Source organism: Bipolaris sorokiniana (assembly GCF_000338995.1).
Source record: "Bipolaris sorokiniana ND90Pr unplaced genomic scaffold COCSAscaffold_2, whole genome shotgun sequence".
Taxonomy (NCBI): Eukaryota; Fungi; Ascomycota; class Dothideomycetes; order Pleosporales; family Pleosporaceae; genus Bipolaris; species Bipolaris sorokiniana.
The window spans coordinates 989,498-1,009,834 of record NW_006911896.1 but is presented as its reverse complement, the minus strand read 5'-3'; the positions used below and the strand labels follow the sequence as shown (position 1 = coordinate 1,009,834).

The following is a 20,337-nucleotide window of genomic DNA, read 5'->3' as shown; positions in this document are numbered from 1 at the left end:
TTCATAGTGCCGCGATGTGCTCTTCATTTTTCTTGGGTTGCAGAAAAACTTGTTATCATGCAAATAGTCTGAAGCTTGAGATAGAGCGGTAAAACCTGTATCTTTGACCTATGAGGTATCTACAGTGCATAAAAAGAGGGCAAACTATCACCACAAACAAGCAATATCGGGTTGGGAGTTCAACGGACACGTGCAGATGCGGCACAACCTGCCTGTGGCTGCGGCATAGTAAAGCCACATGACCCGATACACAAGTACCGTGTCAACGCCTCCCAATATACGTATCATAGAAGGAACAAAGAATAATCCAGAACATCGATTGCTCGATCGTGAAGACCCACCTCAATAAACCATGCCAGATCCAACCACAAATTTCCTTTGTCCCAAAAAACCCCCGTCAATCCCACTAGTCCCACCCTGAAACCTCACTCTGTACAACTTACCCAACAGCAGCTGCCACCCGCCCCCACTGTCACCCAGAACATTTCTGACTGTGCCTCGTCACCCAAGTCTTCGCTCTATTCGCAGACACAACCGCCTCGTACCACACACACCCTCAACCTGAACCCACCACCCCCATGGCCCAGGGAATCCCCTTCCACCGGAACAGCCCAACAGCCCAGCCCACATACCTTCTTCCCCCCCCCCCCTACCACCAAAATTCGTACGTAGGTAGCACCAGCTCAGAAAACAGATTAGAAAACCCGATGCCCCACCATACTCCTATCCCATACTCAATCCTTGATACGCCCCGGTGCATCTGGTTCTACCCGGCGTAGTTCGCGTACGTAAGTGGAGACAAGACAGTCTCGGCCTGCATTATACCCGAGTCACAAGCACTGGCTCGTGCGTACATAGACTGATATATTAGCCTTGGTATTTTACCCGGGGGCAAGGGGGTGTTGGTAGATTAGCGAGGCGCGGTTGGGGAAAAGGATGTGCATTATTGTTAAGGATTTAGGGATTTATATTGTGTCTTTCTTGCGATTTACGGGATCAAAGAGTGGATGTGGAGATCGGATTGGGGGGGGGAGGGGGGTGTTTCTGAGGGGATGCCGGGGGAGAAGCGTGATGTACTAGATTTTAGTATACGTACGCTTTATGCAACTCAAAGTGCATAGTTTGAGAAAAGAGAATTTCAAGATCACGGATTGCATGAAATAGAGTTCGCTCAACATTGTTTATTGAATCTCGCTTATGACATCTCTTTCCAAAACTATCGGTGCAACAAGCCCAAAAGCCCATGCAAAACTCAATCATCATATATACAGTTGTAATGGAAAAAGAGCACAAAGAAGAGAGGGAGAGAGAGGGAATCTCATCATCTCGACCTGCTCAGAACCTGCTTGGAACCTGTTTAGGTAGCGGTGGGGTTGCCGTTGAAGGCAAGGTTGTTGACGGTGCCGGAGGGAAGACCGGTGATCTTGCTCTTGAGGGAGAGAGTAGTGAGGCGGGAGGAGAGAGCAGCAGGTGTCTTCTTGCCCTCGAGAGTCAAGATGTAGGCAGCGAGACCAGCAACGTGGGGGGAAGCCATGGAGGTACCGGAGATGGTGTTCTATTCTATTGTTAGCCGTTTGAAAAACAAAGTAATGGATATTCTTCTTGGATGTGACTTACAGTGCGGCCGCCGATCCAGGTGGAAAGGATAGAGACACCAGGGGCAAGAATGTCGACTGATGTGCCGAAGTTGGAGAAGGTAGCCAGGCGGTCGGAGCTGTCAGTGGCACCAACGGTGTAGACAGTGGGCTCGGATGCAGGAGAGAAGTTGGCGGCATTTGCGGCGGAGTTACCAGCAGCAACGGCAAAGAAGACACCGGCAGAAACAGCATTAGCAGCAGCAGAGTTGACGGCGGTGGAGCGGCTGCCACCAAGAGACATGTTAGCAACGGCACCGTTGGGGCAGCTACGGGTCTTGGCATCGGTGGCAACGAAGTTGATACCGGCAATAACACCGGAGTTGGTGCCCTTGATGCAGTTAGCAGCATACCTCAACAAGAGAGAATGTCTTTACATACCGAACCGCTGGCATCGAGGACCTTGACAGCGTACAGCTGAGTCTTCTTGGCTACTCCGTAGGTCTTGGAACCGATGGTACCAGCGCAGTGGGTGCCGTGGCCTAGGAATCGTTAGTCTACTTGTCATCTTTCGAATATGAGTATATGTTACCGTTGCCGTCAGTGTTTGAGCTGTCAGCGAAGTTGGCGAGCCAAGTGGCACGGCCCTCGAACTCTGGGTGGTTGATCTGAATACCGGTATCGATGATGTAAGAGCAGGTGCCTTCACCACCGCTGGTGTCGTAGGTGTACGAGGTAGTGCCCCTGCTCTGGCTGGAGATACGGGCGAGACCCCAAGGAGCAGAGGACTGGGTGGTGTAAGCCTTCTTCTCGAGCTCAACCTCGACACCAAGGTTGGCTTGGACAACGGCATCCTGCTCGATGTAGTCAACCTGTATGTACTTTGTTAGCGCTAAGACTCGTAATATTAGAAAATCAATCGCTTACACCGGGGAGGTTGCGGAGCAGCTCAACAATGTCATCAGTGATATCAGCGGAGAAACCACCGAAACCACCGAACTTGTAGACGTGAGTGGGGTCCTTCTTGAGAAGCTTCAAAGCAGTGTTGATGAGGTTCTCAAGGTTCTGGTTCTTGAGCTTGACAATGTACCTTCCTGGGATGGGAGTGCCAGCACGAGGAATGATGACTGGCGCAGGAAGGGCAAGAGCCACTGGCAGAAGAGCGAGAAGGAGTGAGAGCTTCATGTTGAAGAATGGTCGAAGAACGATGTTGATAGAGCGAAGGTTGATGAGTGCTGCTGTTGATGGGCTAAGTGCTGCTGTGCTCGTTGCCTGATGTTTTAACAAGGCATTCCGTCCCTCTTATATAGACGCCCTCAGTAGCCTCTAGTTGGAATGACATGACAGGACGCAAATCCACCTTCCAATCAGGACTAGCAATCACCGACGTGACAATCGCGTACAGAGCTGGCGTACCTACAACATGGCGCGTAGAGTTGCCAGTCGCCAAAGCGGCACAGAATGGCGTATGTAGACGTTTGATGCCTAGTTTGGGAGGTGATACAGCATGTGATTCCGGCACTACTCCCTTCCAAGTACCCGCAGTACCAGTGGCAGAGTGAGCGGGGCGTTTAGGAGAAGGAGGAAAGGCTACGAGTAGAAGGTCAGATGGCGGGTCTTGGCATGATGCATATTATATTAACATTGCTTACTTGTTTAGGGATGTGAATAAGCATGCGTAGAGATTCAACGTAGAAGGCCTGTGGGATGTTACGATTGGATGTGGGATGAATCGATCTACACCCGCAACAATCCTTGCTGAAATCCAGATAACGGAGCGAGGCGACGAGTGGCCTAGTGGTAAGGCGGCTGTCAAATGAACATGCTCCGTGCAGGATTATCACCAGGGATTCTCGAAGTAGTGAACTGCGACTTTGCCTGCTAGCCCGGGATCCACAAAACTTGGTAAGGTTGTCTGGCAGAGTTGCACATGTCGTGATGGGATATACCGTTTGTAGTTGTATTCTTTCCATTCCTAAAATATGACCAAAAGGTACGAGGCGATCGGCCACTGTGCTAACACGAGGGTAGACATTCGAATGCCTATGTGAAGGTATCTAGACAGTACTTGACGAAAAGAGAAGCCGATGATTTGAAATAGAGTGATACCTGCTAACAGTTCCAAGAGCGACAGGGCTCTAGAAGAGCATGCTGCGCAGAGAAGCATCATGTGTGAGCACACAATCGGTGGAGCCCTACCCACAGGGATAACGACATTCACATGACCGTTCTAATGATAGGCAGCGAACGAATGACAGAAGCGTCGGGCAAGATGTTAAGGACGATGGCACACTTTCTTCGAATTTCTGGGCCACTTGTTGTGGTGCGGGATTCGATTGGTGTCGTGTGCAGTCATATCGTCTTTGTCCGCTGACCATCCAAGACCCGCTTAGCATTAAGCTTAAAAGCACACAAGTGCAGAAACCACCTCCTTCTTTGGGAACTAGCACGATGCATGCCGATATACCCAGCCCAACCTTTAGTGACATGGCAGATAAGGCGGCAGCAGATTGAGGGCGAGTGCCACCAACGAGGCAAGATACGGCAGGCAATGGCTGTATCGAGGTAAAAGGTGATGATCAAGATGGCGCGCAGATTTGGCATTACACACACGCGCCTGGTGTGCAGGCTGGGTTTATTGTGTTGCATTGCAGGGGTGCACCTTGAAAGGAACATGCACAGTGGAGCTGGAAGAAGCATTTCGGAAGAGTGCGTCGGAGTCATGGTGCTTCAAGTCTCGCCCATTGCTCAGACATGCGCGAGTTTTGGGCGAGATGGTGTCAGTTCATGGTGTCGATCACGACGCCTCCGGAGACTGTTCACTTTTGCCAAGCTCCTCCTGCCTCTTGCGTAAAATACCCCGATGACCAGAGCGACCTGTAGCCTGTATTTGTCGCTGGTAAGGCTGAATAAGGCAAAGGGTGTAGAGATGGAGAGGTAGGTGTAGGAGAGATGGCCATGGCGGCAAGATGCGGAACAATGTCGGTGCCGAGCTCAGTAGGTACGGCGTGCACGTGTTCTGTGTCCGGCTTGGGTAACTTTTCGGCATTTGGACCCGTCACTGCACTACCATCCGACGTCAACTTGACACACCAACGGCTCTACTTTCTGATCTTCGCCCCCAGACCAGGGCGTGTATAGTCATATCTTTGAGTTCTCATACAACGGCGGTTTTCCTAATTCAAGTCCTCTTAAGGTACAGCAGTATGCATATCGACGGAGCACACAACTGCAGTAGGCTATGATTCAAGTCTGTTGGCGCCATGCAAGTAACGTCGCCTATACGGTAGCCTACCGGCTTGTCAATAAGCTACCCATGTTCAAACCGGAGTTGCGCATCGAATTGGTATTTGTGGCTAACCACCCCGCATCTCACGCACTGGAGAGGCAAGCAGACTGATACAGCTGTTCTACCATGTGCAACAGCCTCGTGACGGATCCATGCGGAAGAAGAAGATTTGCGCTGCTCGCCTTGTGCTTTGTGATGGATGATTCTGAGACTTTGGAATTCCAACGTGCGGTCAGCAAACACCGGGCAAAAGACTTGTGAGCGGTACACTGGTGTGCTAGTCACTTGCACTCATGTTTTAGTGTCCGGCGTAGGATCTCCCGTGATCGACTCATATCTAAGACCCTGCGGCGATCCACACTTTTGGGTCGAAGGACCTTCCCTGGCTGTCCAACGCCCGCTACTGCCAAGCACGTAATCGCACTCAGCGCTTACGTCGGTTCAGCTTCGCCATTGTATTGCTGCCCTCTATACTCAGCTGCATAACCTGGGGTGGGCGTGGATCCGCTCCAAGCCTCCCTACTCGACCTACTTTCCTTAAAAACGGGAGTACCTAACTGTACAGAATAGGATGCAGGTACAGATAATGGTGTAGTGACTGATAGGAGCACTTGCGCGGCTTGATTCGTCCCAAGCATTCAATAGATGCTTTTTCCAACACCGCGCCCGACTCTTTGGACCACCTTCCTGATATGCTTGTGCACAAGATAGTGTAGGCTAAGGATCTTCTTGAGCAGATTCTAGATTTCTAACACGCGAGAACCATGATTTTTTTCAATAGTACGACTTTCAGTTAGAACGGCGGATTGTTCGGACATACACTGCGAGGTAAGAGTTCAGGGCTCATTCAGGAACCTATTCTTGATTGCTGCGAGTAATGGGCTAGTAGCTGTAAGTAGTATCAACGTGAGAAATTAGTCTAAGATACGTACTGCAACATAAGCAGCCTCACGGTAGGCGGCCCGTTCCATGCACTGAGAATCATGGACGAAGAAGCTGCACAACCACATCAGCCAGCTAACAAATTCAATAGCGGCCATTTGACTTCAATGGGCAATAGGTTCGGGCGACCACAGATAAATAGAAGAATGTAACCCTACTTCGCAGCTCCAAGACTTGCATACGACAGCGATAAACCTTGAGAGAAGTGATGGCTTTAGTACAAAAATAGGCCCGTTATCGTCTTGTCAGCCCCACCCCCACTCTTCCACGGGATACGGCTAGGTGCGCCTGTTCCTTGCTGCGGATCAGCCTTGCATCTCCTTCCTGTCCTGCTTTGGGTTTCTGGATCCTTTGGCGCTGGACAAACGGAATGCTGCATGTGGTTTGCTTGTTCAGTAGAGCGCGTACAGCGACAGCAGTGTTAGCATAAACCATCACAGAAAAGGAAGAACAAGGCGCTGACAACATTGGCAACATCCGTCTACCTTCCGCATTCGTCGTGTATCTATTGTTTTGGATGTCGCAATCGATCCTGATTTCTGGGCATTACATGTGAGTCTGATGACATCTATAAACGATGCACAGTCAAAGCCACGAGATGAGTAAACAGCAGCGCCGATTGCACTATGAGTGCTGATATTGCGCTGCCTCCCAAGCTGATGACTGCTGCCCGTTGTCTCAAGTCGTGGTCTACACAGTGCAACGTCTGAGGCCAGTTTGGTGAGTACTGGGCATTCATGGAAAGCAAAACCCCCCTTCCCCTCAGCCTCTCGCTCTTCATATAGTATACGAAAGGTAGTTTTCTTCTAATCATGAAGGTACTCAAATGCTTCGTTGGAGCGCTTGACGAGACAACCTGAGTCCTCCCCATGGGCCAGCGGAACAATCTCTCAACGCAGTCAATTCTTTGACTGAGCTGACAGCCATGACATGTTGAGTGGGCGGTATTAGACTGCAGGAGCATGGTGTTGATGTTTATGTCAATGTTGATACTGATGGTGATGTGAGAGACGTTGGAGTACCGTACACAGTAGTAGTAGTAGTCGATGTGGACCCACCATGCCCCTAGGCTAGGCCAGGGTCCAGGTTGCCAGCGCCGGCCTCGTCCCTGCCTGTGCTCAACTTTTGCAAACTTACAGACGTCGTCAGCATGCAGTTGCTCCCTTTGATCCTCGCAATGAAGCCGTCACGATGAATTCGTCGCGTGCATTCACCAGGGCTACCCAAAACACATTCCGCAAGCCGCTCGATTTCCTCAGCAACCTTTCGCGCGGCCCCGTCCAACTACCCAGGGACAAAAAGAGAAAGGACAGCAACGCACACCAACGCTACAATAGCATCAGCTCCATAGACGACACCGACCACTCCGACGTCGAGTTCTACGCCCAAATGGAGCCCTCGAGGCGGAGTCACTCTGCGCACAACTCGCAGTCGGAGCTGCAGCCGCCCGTGCCCCTCATAGACGTAGGCAGCCGCAGCAACAGCCCATATCCGCGCAATCGCAGCGCCGCACAGAGCGAAGATGAAGAAGACGACGACTTCGAGCCCGTAAGCAGTATACGGCCGCTAGTCAGCAGCGACGTCGGGAGTGGAGGCCATGCTTTTCGTGGCTTCTGGCAGCAGGGCGGCCCGGGGGCCTTCTTTTTTGGCACATGGAAGGGCTGGCAGATCTGGGTTGGACTTCTGGTCTTCTGGGTCGGCGGATGCAGCTTTGGCCTGCTGCTCATGAATCGCTTCATCATGCTCACGGGCGTCTATAAGTAAGGATTCACACGGATTGTTGCTTGTGGCACATGCTAATCAAAGCAGATTCCCCTTTCCCCTGACCCAATCTTACGCACAACTCATCATCACCCACCTTCTCCTCATCCTCGTCTCGAGCCTATTGCGCTTCTCCAGTAATCCCCTGCGCTTCATTGGCTTTGGTGCTGCTGTACCGCCATCACAGCCGGCCGCCCCACAAGGAGGAGCATATCGAGGCGGTAAAAAACCCGGCATCTCCGCCTTTGCTCGCTGGCTCTCGAATGGCTCGGGAGGCATTGCAGGTGGTGGGCTGTTTGAGTTTGACCTGCAAATCGCGAAGCAGGTGCTGCCCCTTGCGGTGGTCTTTGTGGCCAGGGTGCTTCTCAGTAACTACTCATTTGCGTAGGTGCCCTTGTTTGTCTATTTTGATCTCGACCACTAACATCTATCAGATATGCACCACTTCCGACCTACCAGCTTGCTCGCATCGGCATAACCCCACTCGCAATTATCTTCGCTTGTGTTCTGCAGAAAGAAAACATCACCGGCAGTGCCCTCTCTTCTGCCCTCATTGCGACCCTTAACCTCTTCTTCGCTTCTTACCGCCCCGATGTCCGTGTGACTTGGGAGTCGGTCGTCGCCGGCGTCTTCTCTTCTGGCTTTGTCGCCCTCTACCCCATCCTCCTTCTCCGCACGTACCGTACCATGGTTGCAAATCTTGTGCCTTCGGGCGATGTGCTTACAGGATACCCCACCGGCTCGGAAGAGTCGGGTAACCGAGAAGAAACCCGCGCATTTTATCGCACACTGCACTACACTTCAATTGTCTCTCTCATGATCCTTACACCCATTGTCATTCTTTCTGGTGAGGTTCCACATATATGGCACAATATTCCGTTCCTCGATGTCCCGTTTTTCTGGGCCATGATGCTGTTTGGCGGCATGGGCTCGTGGGCTGTTTTCTCAAGTACACTGCTGCTAGTCAAGGCAACATCTCCGCTTACGGCAACCTTTGTAGCCGTCCCCAGGAGCGCCTTCCAGCTTGTGGCCATTTCACTCTTCAAGGCCCCTGCACAAACTTGGTTGGGAGTGGTACTTTGTTGGATCAGCAGTCTGTGGTTCCTCGTCACGAGGCGAGACGAAGGACGGAATAGAGACAGACTGAGGTAAAAAGGGCCTTAGTACTCTGCCATTTCAAGAGCTTTTTTTTGTTTGTTTCAATCGCATATACAAGGCCATTTATTGCATAGAAGTAATGTAATGTGTTTTCAGCTCTTGTGAATGTCTCACATGGTATTTTGTGCTAGAAACTACACTGCTTGTTGCGTCAAGCAATTTCAAATTCCCGTCACATCGGGTGGAACTCGTATTTCTCGTATTACTTATGAGGCACGAGTCAATCTGTATCTCGACTCCTTATGCTCTGATCATTGATCGACCGCTTTGTAACCCGTGCGAGTTTCGGTAAGCATGTTAGGGTCTTTGTGCACTACGCACGATCGAGAAGATCTCAATGTAAATTTGTTTACAAACAGCGAGAGTTTGAGTATCAAGGCAAGCGTGAAGGGATCGTTTGTGCGACTGATGATGTGGGGTTAATATCAATCCACTTCGCCGAAGCGATCCTGGCTGTAAATACGATGCAAGCCGTTGTCATGGCCTAGACAAGATCGACAAGGCTACAATCTCGCCACAAATGGAATATTGTGGCGTTTCCAGAACCCATGCTTGACCGAGAGGAGAACACAAACGTTCACTTTCTTGACGCTACAGTCTATTAGCGCCCGGTTTTGCCGGCATTAGGCCATGCTCTTCCTTTGCTCCAAAACGAAGAAGAGTTCTTTTCTAGTTGTTAGCAGTGTAGATATGTAGTGAGATTGATGCCCATCGGACACGGCCACACTTGCTCGGCATCCTCTACGATCCAGATTGCCTACCGATCGACCTGGCTAAAGGAGTTAGGTATCTAAAAGAAAAGACAAAAGGATGCCTCCTCCCAGAGGAATCACGATCCTCATCTGGATCTCTTGCTACGTTCATTCAGTTTGTCTTCTATCCCTTGCACAACCATCATGAAGCTCCCAATCGTTCTCGTAGCTCTTACAGCACCTCTAATTCAGGCGGCCCCTACACCAGCCTCCGAACTTACAACTCGCCAGACCAGACCACGAGAGCTCAGTAAGTCATAAATCAAGACTATATCATCCATGTATTTTCTTTGCTGCTAACTGTAAGCGATAGTCCAACCGGAACTCTATCCGGCTCTTCAACGCTACACACGGTTCGCTGTAGCTTCTCTCTCAGCCTTTACTTATAACCAAGGAAAATGCCCTAGTCCACCTTTTCACTCCGTTCTTGTCCGAACAATAGATGCAATCTTAACCTCAACCCAGGTCGCTATATTCCAGGATGATGCGGCAAAAGAACTGATTGTGTCCTTCCCGGGCTCCGCCTCACTCCAGGATTTCATCACCGACTTTGCCTATTTCATGAAGCCCTTCACCAGCGCCCCAGGCTGCACCGATTGCCAGGTCCATGGGGGTCTACTCGGAGCCTGGCGCTCCGTGCAACCTGATCTCACAGCCGCACTGGCGGAATTGAATGCAAAATTGCCGGGTTACAAAACAGTCATCGTAGGCCACAGTCTAGGCGGTGGACTAGCCAGTCTGGCTTATACGGATCTCCGGGCTAATGGCGTTCCCATTGCAAAAGCATACACCTTGGGGTCTCTGCGCGTGGGAAACCCAGCATATGCCAATTTCACTGACCGCCTGGCTGGCGCTAGCGACGACAACCTGGGCGAATTGCTGCGTATCACGCATGGGGTTGATGGCGTGCCGAATCTACCGTTCGAGTCCATGGGGTTCCGGCATACACGCACAGAGATTTACCAGGAAGATACCAAGCCTGTGGGTGGCACGCAAAGTGCTCAGACAACGTTTCGCTGCTTTGGTCAGGAGGCGAGTGATTGTATTAGGGAAAAAGCGGTGGGGTTCATTAATCAGGATCATCTGGTCTACACAAGGATTACGATGTCGAGGCCGGAGCAGTGTAATAGTCAGGACTGAACGAGATTAAGTAAGAGGGGAGTGGGAATTAAGTAATGTTTATCTGATGTGATGTGACGTTTGTAGATGTAGAAGTATTGGGGTGTGTATATAGGTAGTAGTGGAATGAATGGACCGTGACCTAGCAGATCTCGTGACAGCGTGACATGGTGGACGCGCCCCCACGTGTAATTGGGTGGGTCGCGGTGTGCCCCGGCAACGCACGCCAAGCCTTGTTAGGCTGCGAGGGGTTTGTTAGTTACAGCGATCTTGTCAACAACCCCGCCAAACCACTTGGGGATAGAAACATATATCCACACACATAGTGAGTATACATTTGTCTCCAAGGGCTGCAGACTGGGCTAGTCCATGACCGGCAGTCCGCGCAAACACCGTGCGCCTTTTCGACCACTCGACACCTTCTCCACCGCCAAAAAGCCCGTCTTCAAAGCCCCTACCACCCCTGCTACGCCTGGCTTCTCCGACGATAGCGATATCCCCCGCGAGCAGTCTACTTCTTTGCTCGGCGACTCAAGCACTCTTTTCGACGACATTGAGAGTCCCCCGACCCACGCACAGCAGCGAGAAACTCTCCAGGCCAGGCTGAAGATGGTGCGAGAACGAGAGCCTCCGATGGCTCATCCTCCCCGCGATGGAGCAGTCCCCCCGCCAAAGCCTCTGAATGACCTCAAGAACTCACAGCCGAAATTTGGAGAGACTAGTCCCATGCGGAACCCACTGAAGAAAGACCGCAACGAACAGTTTTCACATCTCTTCAATAAGCCCAAGCCAGGGCAGATGCGACCAGAACACAGTCAGACGACTAAATTACCCTCACAATATTCGGGTCCACCAAGGCCATCTCAGACCTCGCAGTCGAGTATAGACACCCTCAATCGCCCATTCAAGGTCCCCTCGTCACAATCGGGATCGCGTTACAGCACAGCGTCTACTGATTCCGATGTCTTTGAGATTCCTGCTTCAAGCTTCCAGCCCCGGCCATCCCAAGGCGGTCCCGTACCCATTGCTAGACCCTACAACGCTCCGGCGAAGACTACTCATGCAGCACCGCGGCCGGTATACTCGTCCATGGGCCACGTTGATGACTTTCAACCATTGAACAAGGGCACACACAATCCGCTGCAGGAGGCACGTAAGACGGTCATATTGGATGATGAAGATGACTTTGATCCGGATGCGGTTATTCGCAAAGAGAGTAGTCGCTTCGGTGAACCCGACATGTATGCATATGTCGACTCCGGCGCGGCAAGCGAAAATATCAAGGCGCTGTTAGAGGGAGCGTTTGATGAAGACAATGAGAAGATCCCAAGGATGCGTCTTCGTAAGACGAAGAAGCGGCAAGAGGACAAAGCTGGTATGTGACATTACACATTCTGTTAAATAATCTGTGTCGCTAATCCTAGCCAGCCGACTCCCTAGCCGACCGGCTCAAAGCACTCGAAGTAAAAGACGAAGAGACCAAGCCCGAAACTGAAGCCGGCCCCGGAGAAGAAGAAGAGGACGACGGGACCGTCGAAGGCCTCAAAGTCAAACTCCTGCCACATCAAGTTGATGGAGTTGCATGGATGATCGAGAAGGAAACAGGCAACCATAACAAGAAAGCCAAGCTTCCCAAGGGTGGTATACTGGCAGATGACATGGGTCTCGGAAAGACTGTGCAGTCTCTTGCGCTCCTACTGTCAAATCCGCGACCAGAAAAAGGCGTTGAACCAGAGAACAAGAAGAACAAGATCTTGGACTCCACAGGCAAGGGTACGCTCGTCGTCGCTCCCCTCGCACTCATCAAGCAATGGGAATCCGAAATCAATACCAAGGTTACAAAGTCCCACGCACTCAAGGTTCTTGTCCACCATGGCCCCAACCGTACAAAGTCAGCCGATAAGCTCAACCAATATGATGTCGTTATTACAACATACCAAGTCCTCGCCTCTGAGCATGCTTCTTGTGGAGACGGTCCAGATGGGCTCAAGAAGGGCTGTTTCGCTGTGAACTGGTACCGGATGATGCTGGATGAGGCACATACCATCAAGAATCGGAACGCCAAGATGACAAAGGCCTGCTATGCTGTCAACTCTCATTATCGCTGGTGTCTGACTGGTACGCCAATGCAAAACAACATTGACGAACTGCAGAGCTTGATCAGATTCCTCCGTATCCAACCCTACTGCGAGCTGTCATCATGGAAGGACTCAATAGCGGGTCCAATGAAGAACGGTCGTGGTAATCTGGCTATGAAGCGTCTCCAAGTCTTTCTACGGGCTTTCATGAAACGCCGCACCAAGGATGTGCTGAGAAAGGAAGGTGCGCTCAATTTTGGCGGAAAACCCAAGGAGGGTGAAGACAAGCCAGCTTTCCATATCGTTGCGCGAAACATCGAAAACGTCGTAGGAGAGTTTACTGCAAAGGAGCGCATGTTCTACGACCGCCTGCGGGATCGCACACAGGCCCGTCTTGACGAGATGATGGGCGGCGAGAAGCAAGATTACATTGGAGCGTTGGTGTTGCTTCTCCGGTTGCGACAAGCGTGTGATCACCCTAACCTGACAAAGAGCAATGTCAGGGCTGACAAGGACGCCTTGACCACGGGCTCAAAGTCGAGTGCTACGACTGGTTTCCAGACTCCACGAAAACCTTCTGCAAGAGACGACGCCGACGATCTTGCAGACTTGCTTGGCGGGCTCAGTGTTGCAACGAAGCGATGCGATATCTGCAAAAACCACCTTAATAGCGACAACACTGCTGCAGGTGGAGTGCGTTGCATTGAATGTGAAGAGGACTTGAATATGTCTACAAAGAAGGATAAGAAAAAGCACCGTAAGCACAAGCACAAGAACGGCAAGGATAAGAAGAAGCATCGTCGACCAAAACGGATTATTGAATCTGATGATGATAATAAAGAGGAAGAGGAAGAGGAAGAGGAGACTGAGGATGAAGACGAGAAGCCAAAGGCAGCCGCCGCAAAATCAGCTCGCAACCGCCGACTTGTAGTCGATAGTGACGATGAAGAAGAAGAGGGCGAGTGGCTTGTCCCTGAAGACCAACGGCACGCCGAAGACTTGGGCAAGGCTGGTGGAACTGACGACGAGAACGCTGAAGGCGGTGGTGACACGTTGGCATCTGTCGACTCTGATGGATCTGAGAGTGTAGACGAGAGCAGAAGCAATTTGGATTCGTTCATCGTCCACGATACCGACAGCGAAGACGAAGCACCTGTTTCACGCAAGAAACTGGCCAAGAGACCACAGAAGCCTATTGCAGTCGACTCTGAGGACGAGGCTGGCAGCGAAACCGAGAGCGAGAGCGGATCAGATGAGTCGGGATCTAACTCCGAATCAGATGATGAGGAGGACGCATCGGATTCTGAAACCTCAGAGTCCTCATACAATGCTTCCGAGCTGACACCCTCGACCAAGATCCGACAGCTATTAGCAATTCTAGAGAAGGAGACGGATGAGCACAAGGTCATTGTCTTCTCGCAGTTCACCTCAATGCTTGACCTGATTGAGCCTTTTCTCAACCGCGCCGGCTACAACTTCACCCGTTATGATGGCAGCATGCGCAACGACCTCCGCGAAGTCAGTCTGCAAAAGCTCCGAGAAGATAAGCGCACACGCGTCCTGCTATGTAGTTTGAAATGCGGTAGTCTTGGTCTCAACCTCACAGCCGCAAGCCGTGTAGTCATCATGGAGCCCTTCTGGAACCCTGTACGTTTATCCTACCTTACCCTCCTCCCCAAATCCCATTGTACTAACTTCGCAATAGTTCGTTGAAGAACAAGCAATCGACCGTGTCCACCGCCTCAACCAAACCGTCGATGTAACTGTCTACCGCCTCAGCATCCACAACTCGGTCGAAGAACGCATCCTCGAGCTCCAAGAAGCAAAACGCAAGCTCGCCAATGCCGCCATTGAAGGTGGTAAAGCTATCAAGAACCTCACCATGAAGGATATGATGGCGCTGTTTAGCCGCGAAAGCGAGTTCGATCGCAAACATTTTGACGATGATCAGGAGCGGGAAATGATTTATGGTGTTAGAAGGGTGCTGAATGCTGAGAATGATGCGGGTGAGGACACCACGGTTAGGAAGGCGAGGAAGGCGGGGAGTTTGGGATTTAAGAGAACAGAGAGGAGGGAAGAGGGTGGGGCTTATGGACGGAGGTGAGAGAGGTGCTTGTAGAGATGGGCGTTTTAGGGTGTTGGATGTGCTTGGAGGTTCCTTACTTGCCGCTTGATGAGTATGATGATGGTTACGATTAGTCCTGTCTTTTAAAATGTTAGGGAGTTGGATTTTACTGCCCAGGTTCAATCCGAATTCTTATTTTGTCACCCAGTTACGTTCATTCATAGGTCACACAAAACCTCGCCTTGCCGCAAATATTCTACAAAATTTGACATTCTAATTATTCCTGAACTGCCTCAGCCTTTTTTTGCAGCAGACACTCTTGGTTCTCCCCTCACCCCACCCCCACCTCCTGCACTAAGACACTCATGCTATCGTGTCGTATTTACAATGCCATCTACCGACGATAAGCCGCGTGATTTGCGTAAATTATCGGAATGCTATTCCGACCACAACTGATAAAAGCCTCAACCAGGTGTTTAATCGCGCAGTAAGAGATTTATCTAAGCGGTCCCATGAAGAATGTGTTGCACGCACGTAAGTATCTTCACAAATGAAATCTAACAGTTTATTGAGAGATACCGATCATCAACGGCGAGGAAAAACGATGGAAGGAAAAACTCTGGTTGAAAAGTGGTACGATGCACACACCGAAGTCGAGGAGCACCGCTTGGACGAAGGGCGACTGGAGTTGGAAGTGACCAAGCGGACTATCGATTCCTGCTTGTCTATGTTGGGTTTGTACAAAGCGAACATTTTAGTCGTTGGTGGTGGACCTGGCAGATATGGTCTGCAACGCCCTGTTACGAAACCATCTTGAATGTCATGGCTAACGGAGATAGAAAAGCCATTACACTAGCAAAACAAGGTCACCAAGTCACCCTGAGTGATTTGTCCGAGAAGAGCTTGAACATTGCAAGAAGGAATGCAGAGAAAGAAGCTGTCCAGCTCAATGCCATCATCCACACAAACGCACTCGGTATCTCACAGCACGCCCTCCTCAAAGCTGCCCATGGCTCGTTTGATATCATGCTATGTCTCGGCCCATTGTACCACCTCATCGCGCCTGCGGAGCGCGCAAGCGTGATCCAAAACTGTATCTTGCTGGCCAAATCCGGAGGTTACATCCTACTCGCATACGTGACAATATACGCCCACCTTCGCGATCTAGCGAGCCGTGAGCCCTCGCGTTTTGCGCGTGAGTGGCAGTTTTACAGCCAGTATCTGCATAGCGGAGCGTACACGCGAAACCTAGCCACCACGTCTTTCCATGTACAGCCTGCAGATCTCTCGAAAGAGTTTGCCGCTTTCCGGGAGCAAGTCGATGTTGAGAAGATCTTGAGTTGTGAGGGGTTTCTTGGATCGGGGGGCGCAAAGGGGTTTGCGGCTTTGGATGAGGCGGAGATGAAGTGGTGGGTTGATGTGGTGATGCTGAGTGCGGATCGCGTGGAAACGTTGAATTCTGCTGATCATTTGCTTGTGGTTTTGCGTAAGGGGACTTAGTTATTTAATTTTCTTTCCAGGTCCAGAGGTGGTCCTCTTAATCTGGGCCCGTACTCCATCCTCGACCTTGTCGATGAAGCGTTCGTGTATCTCGTGCCTCCAAGCCCTAGTCGCCTGGCGTGTGTTATCTGTTTCTTTGTTTTACAAGCCTGAAAATTTCCCCAAGGTTCAAAGTGTATTTTCCATCTCATTATCAAGCTTTTGCCTTTCGCTTCTTGGTCATTATATTAGTGCTAGATGCCAAGTGTTCGGAAACAAGAGTAGGTAAGAGATGGCCGGCGATAGGGAATTTCATCTTCTGTTTTCCATAGTTTGACATCTGGGAAGACTACTGTTCGCAGTACACAGATAAAATCAACCAGTGGCTAACAGTGTTCTGTAAATTCTTTGTGAATGCGATCGCAAAAACGATCCTTGTCACTAACAAAGCCCAGCTTCATATCACTCAACGATACTGTGTCAATGTAATTCCAGTGCTCAGATGCCCTCGACATAGTGGGTTTGCCTGGCCCATCATAATGGACGCACAACCAGAAGAAAACCCAAAAGAACGACTCGAGATCGTGCATGAAGGAATGGCTATGGCCCCTTGTGAGTACATTAATAACCACGAATGCCTATGTACCAGTCTTGCCAGGCGCTCCCGATGCTATCTCCCGCTCGACCTTGATTGCAAAGTTGAGATCAATCAAGAAAGCTAGCCAGGATAGGTTGTCCTTAAAAGCGTTACATCACCGCTTGTGGAGAAGAACGCATAGCTGCCAAGACCTGGCAGTCCTTATCGTTAGCAATCAACACGTGCCGATAGCTCAGTGTAAAGGCCATATCAAACCAACCAACCAGATCGAGGATGTACGGGATGTCTACAATGGCTGTCCACTCCATCCTCAGAAGTGTCTCACCATGGCATGGTGGTCCGTGCCAAGCACCTGTCATCTCCGTGTTGGCAACACCACGGTACCTCCCGGACGGCACCACCAACCGTCTTGTATAGCTTCCATCGAAGATATTAACATAAGGCATCATGTGAACCAATTATGTACTATGGCCTCTCTCGGATCAAAGAGGCTTCGACCATCTGCAAGCCTCCGAACCCTGGCAATAGAGACTGAACCTAGCGACCCCAAATTACTACCCCGCTATCAACCCAAGCTTTCCAGCGTCTTGGAAACATTGCTTCTGCCGCGGCCATTCTGACCAGCCCTGCAAGTGGGCTGTCAGCCATGCCATTAGAGCCTGTTTATTCATGCAAAGAAACCAAACATGTTTCGAGCATACACTCCCCCACAACGGCCCTCTAGGATCCCTAGAAGGAGATTACACTTCCTCCGGGGAGTCGTCAAATCAGCAGTCTCGAAAAGCAGTAACGCATAAAGTAACCATTGCACAGCCTAGGACGTCATACATGTGCGGGTGGGGAGCGAGTTGCACCGTAGACCGTTAATCTCACAAAGCTTCTATATAGTCAATGGTATCATTTTCCAAATGTGCACCGCAGCGCTGCTTGCTCAGTCCTTCTTTTGGTCCCAGTGACATTCACTCTTTCACACTACATTCGTTGTTTTGATCTTGAAGATCTTTCCATTCTTTCTCGGCTGGCCACGATGAAATCATTCGTTTCTCTTGTCGCTGGGTCCATTGCCTTCGTTTCTTTTCTGAGCAGCACACACGCTGCATCTAACCACACTGATGGGCCTTCTTGTAGTGCCCCAAAGCCAGATGACAGTTACTTCAGCGTTGTCGGGGTGCAGGGGACTGGAGTGCATCCACGGTTGGAACTCCGGGAGCTTCAGCAAGATGCTGAGCTTTGGAATATGTTTATACTTGCGTTTGCTCGGTTCCAGGCTATGGACCAGACTCAGAAGACTTCGTACTATGAAATCGCTGGTAGGAAACATGTCAGCTTTAACAAAACTCATCTTTTCTGAACATTTCCAGGGATACACGGAGTACCTTTTGGACAGTGGGACAACGTCAAAGGTATTCCTGGCCAAGAGAAGATGGGGTACTGCCCCCATTCATCTAGCATCTTTGGCACATGGCACCGTCCGTACCTCGCGCTGTTTGAGCAGATTCTTCACGACCGCGCAGTCGACGTTGCCAAAGAATATCCTATTGGCCAGGCTCGTAACAAAGCTTTGAAAATCGCGGCTCGAGTACGCCTTCCATTCTGGGACTGGGCGAGGAAGCCGTTGAAATCAGATGAAGGTGTGATACCGGCGACTTTGCGGGTTCCACGTCTTTCAGTCATACATCCTGATGGGACTGTGGGAGAAATCCCGAATCCCCTCTTCCGATACGATTTCAATCCGGTGCCCCAAAATATCTTTGCTGAACTGGTATGTGACCTTATTGCTCTATTTGATAAAGGGCAGAAATTACCTTGTAAATACATGCAAAATACTAACGGTATTCCAGGTCGAGTATGAATTCAAGGACTGGAACCATACTATCCGCTACCCACTCAACCCTTACTTCGCCAATGCTACTAGTCGTGACGATGATGTCAACGTGGTAATAGGCAAGCAGCAGGATAGTATTCGTGATACCATCTATAAACTACTCACGACTTACCAACCGTATAACCAAGTGAGCAACAGGGCCAATGGTGGTAGTATTGGCAACTTTGAAAGCGTCCATGACGGTGTACACAATGTCTTTGGACTGGGACATATGGGAATTACAGAAGTATCTGCATTTGATCCTGTCTTCTGGTTCCATCACTGGTATGTCACATTACTTGGAGAAAACAAAAACTCATTCTGACAAAGTCCAGCAACGTTGATCGACTTCTGGCGCTGTTCCAGGCTCGCTACCCTGATACCTTTGTCGAAGATTCCAAACAAGATCGAGGAACTTTTGCTATTGCCAGAGGTAGTGTTATAGGGGCAGCCTCCCCTCTGCCACCATTCCACATGAATGCTCTAGGCGATATGTGGACGTCTACCACGTCACGCGACTGGACTGCCTTTGGCTACACCTACCCCGAGCTTGTTGGTAACCCAAGCAATAAGACACTCACATCTACTATAAACCAGTTGTATAAGCCACAGACTCCCGCTCTGCCAATTAGCAACTCAACCCAATCTGGAAACACCACCTTGCCAGCTCCAGTGGGCACGAATGCTACCCTACCAGCTATCGATTGGTCTTGCGAAGTTAACATGCCAGCCAACATCCACATCTCATATTCTGTCCGCGCCTTCCTTGGTGAACCAAGCTTCAACCCAGTCGACTGGCCAACCGATGACAACTACATCGGCCAACTCGCCTCCATGTCCTCTCCCCGCTCCAACTCCGCTCTCACCGTAACCGGCAACATCGGGCTTTCAGAAGCCCTAATGCGTAAGCACAAATCTGGACAACTCAAAGATCTCAAAAAAGAAACCGTCGAAGCCTACCTTAAGGAAAACTTCAGCTGGCGCATCCAAGCCCTCGACCTAACCGAAATCCCACGCAACAAGCCCCCTCCAGGCCTCAACGTCACTATCCGCAACGTCGCAGTCAGTATCCCTAAATCAGACACCCAAGTCCCCATCTCGCACGGTAACGTGCAGTACAACACGGATATCAGTGGGAACCCCCCTGTGTATAATGGACCGGGTCCCGACGGCACGAATTCAACACTACCCGATCGCCAGATGACGGGCCAGTATGACGCCATTGCCGGGAAATTCGTATGGAAGAATGCTACGCTAGTATCTGAGATTGAGAATTCAGAGGTGCCAAGGCGGATGCCCGACAATGTGTTGTTGAGGCCAATCAGTGTGCCAGTGGGAAACAACGGGACTTCTGCTACGTCGGCGCCTGCGGCTTCGTCGGTTGTAGCATCTGTGCCTACATATTCTTCGGCCGTGTCGTCTGCGGCTGCTTCGTCTTCTTCTGTGCAGTCTACCGTGGTATCATCTTCGCCCACATCTTCTACTCAAACACCAATCGCTACATCCTCAGCTGCAAACCAACCAACTACACCTCAACCCTCTCCAGCACCTACGGCTCCTGCGGACCCCCAGACGACTGTCATCACGTCCATCGTCATCGAGTATGTGACTGTGTGATAGATACTTGACACCTACCGAGTCTTCTATTCTTTCTGCCG

General features: G+C 50.7%; 7 protein-coding genes across 7 annotated transcripts; 5 read left to right on the top strand and 2 right to left on the bottom strand.

Annotated features, from left to right (window-relative positions):
- Positions 1-1,092: 1,092 nt before the first annotated feature.
- Positions 1,093-2,849, bottom strand: COCSADRAFT_33168 (uncharacterized protein). Its single transcript, XM_007697282.1, has 5 exons — positions 2,502-2,849; positions 2,167-2,446; positions 2,016-2,116; positions 1,618-1,965; positions 1,093-1,555 (listed from the first exon to the last, which is right to left on the bottom strand). Exons 1-5 carry the CDS (start codon positions 2,757-2,759, stop codon positions 1,358-1,360), a joined length of 1,185 nt encoding a protein of 394 aa, XP_007695472.1. The 5' UTR covers positions 2,760-2,849; the 3' UTR covers positions 1,093-1,357.
- Positions 2,850-3,736: 887 nt separating this feature from the next.
- Positions 3,737-4,471, bottom strand: COCSADRAFT_270218 (uncharacterized protein). Its single transcript, XM_007697692.1, has one exon. It carries the CDS (start codon positions 4,296-4,298, stop codon positions 3,927-3,929), a length of 372 nt encoding a protein of 123 aa, XP_007695882.1. The 5' UTR covers positions 4,299-4,471; the 3' UTR covers positions 3,737-3,926.
- Positions 4,472-6,889: 2,418 nt separating this feature from the next.
- On the top strand, positions 6,890-8,823 carry COCSADRAFT_108466 (uncharacterized protein). Its single transcript, XM_007697691.1, has 3 exons — positions 6,890-7,565; positions 7,615-7,950; positions 8,001-8,823. The coding sequence occupies exons 1-3, from the start codon at positions 6,997-6,999 to the stop codon at positions 8,716-8,718; spliced, it is 1,623 nt and encodes a 540-aa protein (XP_007695881.1). The 5' UTR covers positions 6,890-6,996; the 3' UTR covers positions 8,719-8,823.
- A 797-nt stretch (positions 8,824-9,620) lies between these two features.
- Positions 9,621-10,616, top strand: COCSADRAFT_156667 (uncharacterized protein; the record flags this gene model as incomplete). Its single annotated transcript, XM_007697690.1, has 2 exons — positions 9,621-9,726; positions 9,790-10,616. 2 exons carry the CDS (start codon positions 9,621-9,623, stop codon positions 10,614-10,616), a joined length of 933 nt encoding a protein of 310 aa, XP_007695880.1.
- Positions 10,617-10,954: 338 nt separating this feature from the next.
- On the top strand, positions 10,955-15,024 carry COCSADRAFT_133689 (uncharacterized protein). Its single transcript, XM_007697689.1, has 3 exons — positions 10,955-11,970; positions 12,024-14,320; positions 14,379-15,024. Exons 1-3 carry the CDS (start codon positions 10,965-10,967, stop codon positions 14,775-14,777), a joined length of 3,702 nt encoding a protein of 1,233 aa, XP_007695879.1. The 5' UTR covers positions 10,955-10,964; the 3' UTR covers positions 14,778-15,024.
- A 536-nt stretch (positions 15,025-15,560) lies between these two features.
- Positions 15,561-16,249, top strand: COCSADRAFT_349612 (uncharacterized protein; the record flags this gene model as incomplete). Its single annotated transcript, XM_007697688.1, has 1 exon — positions 15,561-16,249. One exon carries the CDS (start codon positions 15,561-15,563, stop codon positions 16,236-16,238), a length of 678 nt encoding a protein of 225 aa, XP_007695878.1. The 3' UTR covers positions 16,239-16,249.
- Positions 16,250-17,842: 1,593 nt separating this feature from the next.
- On the top strand, positions 17,843-20,296 carry COCSADRAFT_79172 (uncharacterized protein; the record flags this gene model as incomplete). Its single annotated transcript, XM_007697687.1, has 5 exons — positions 17,843-18,125; positions 18,177-18,577; positions 18,657-18,964; positions 19,015-20,011; positions 20,129-20,296. 5 exons carry the CDS (start codon positions 17,843-17,845, stop codon positions 20,294-20,296), a joined length of 2,157 nt encoding a protein of 718 aa, XP_007695877.1.
- Between the last annotated feature and the right edge of the window lie 41 nt (positions 20,297-20,337).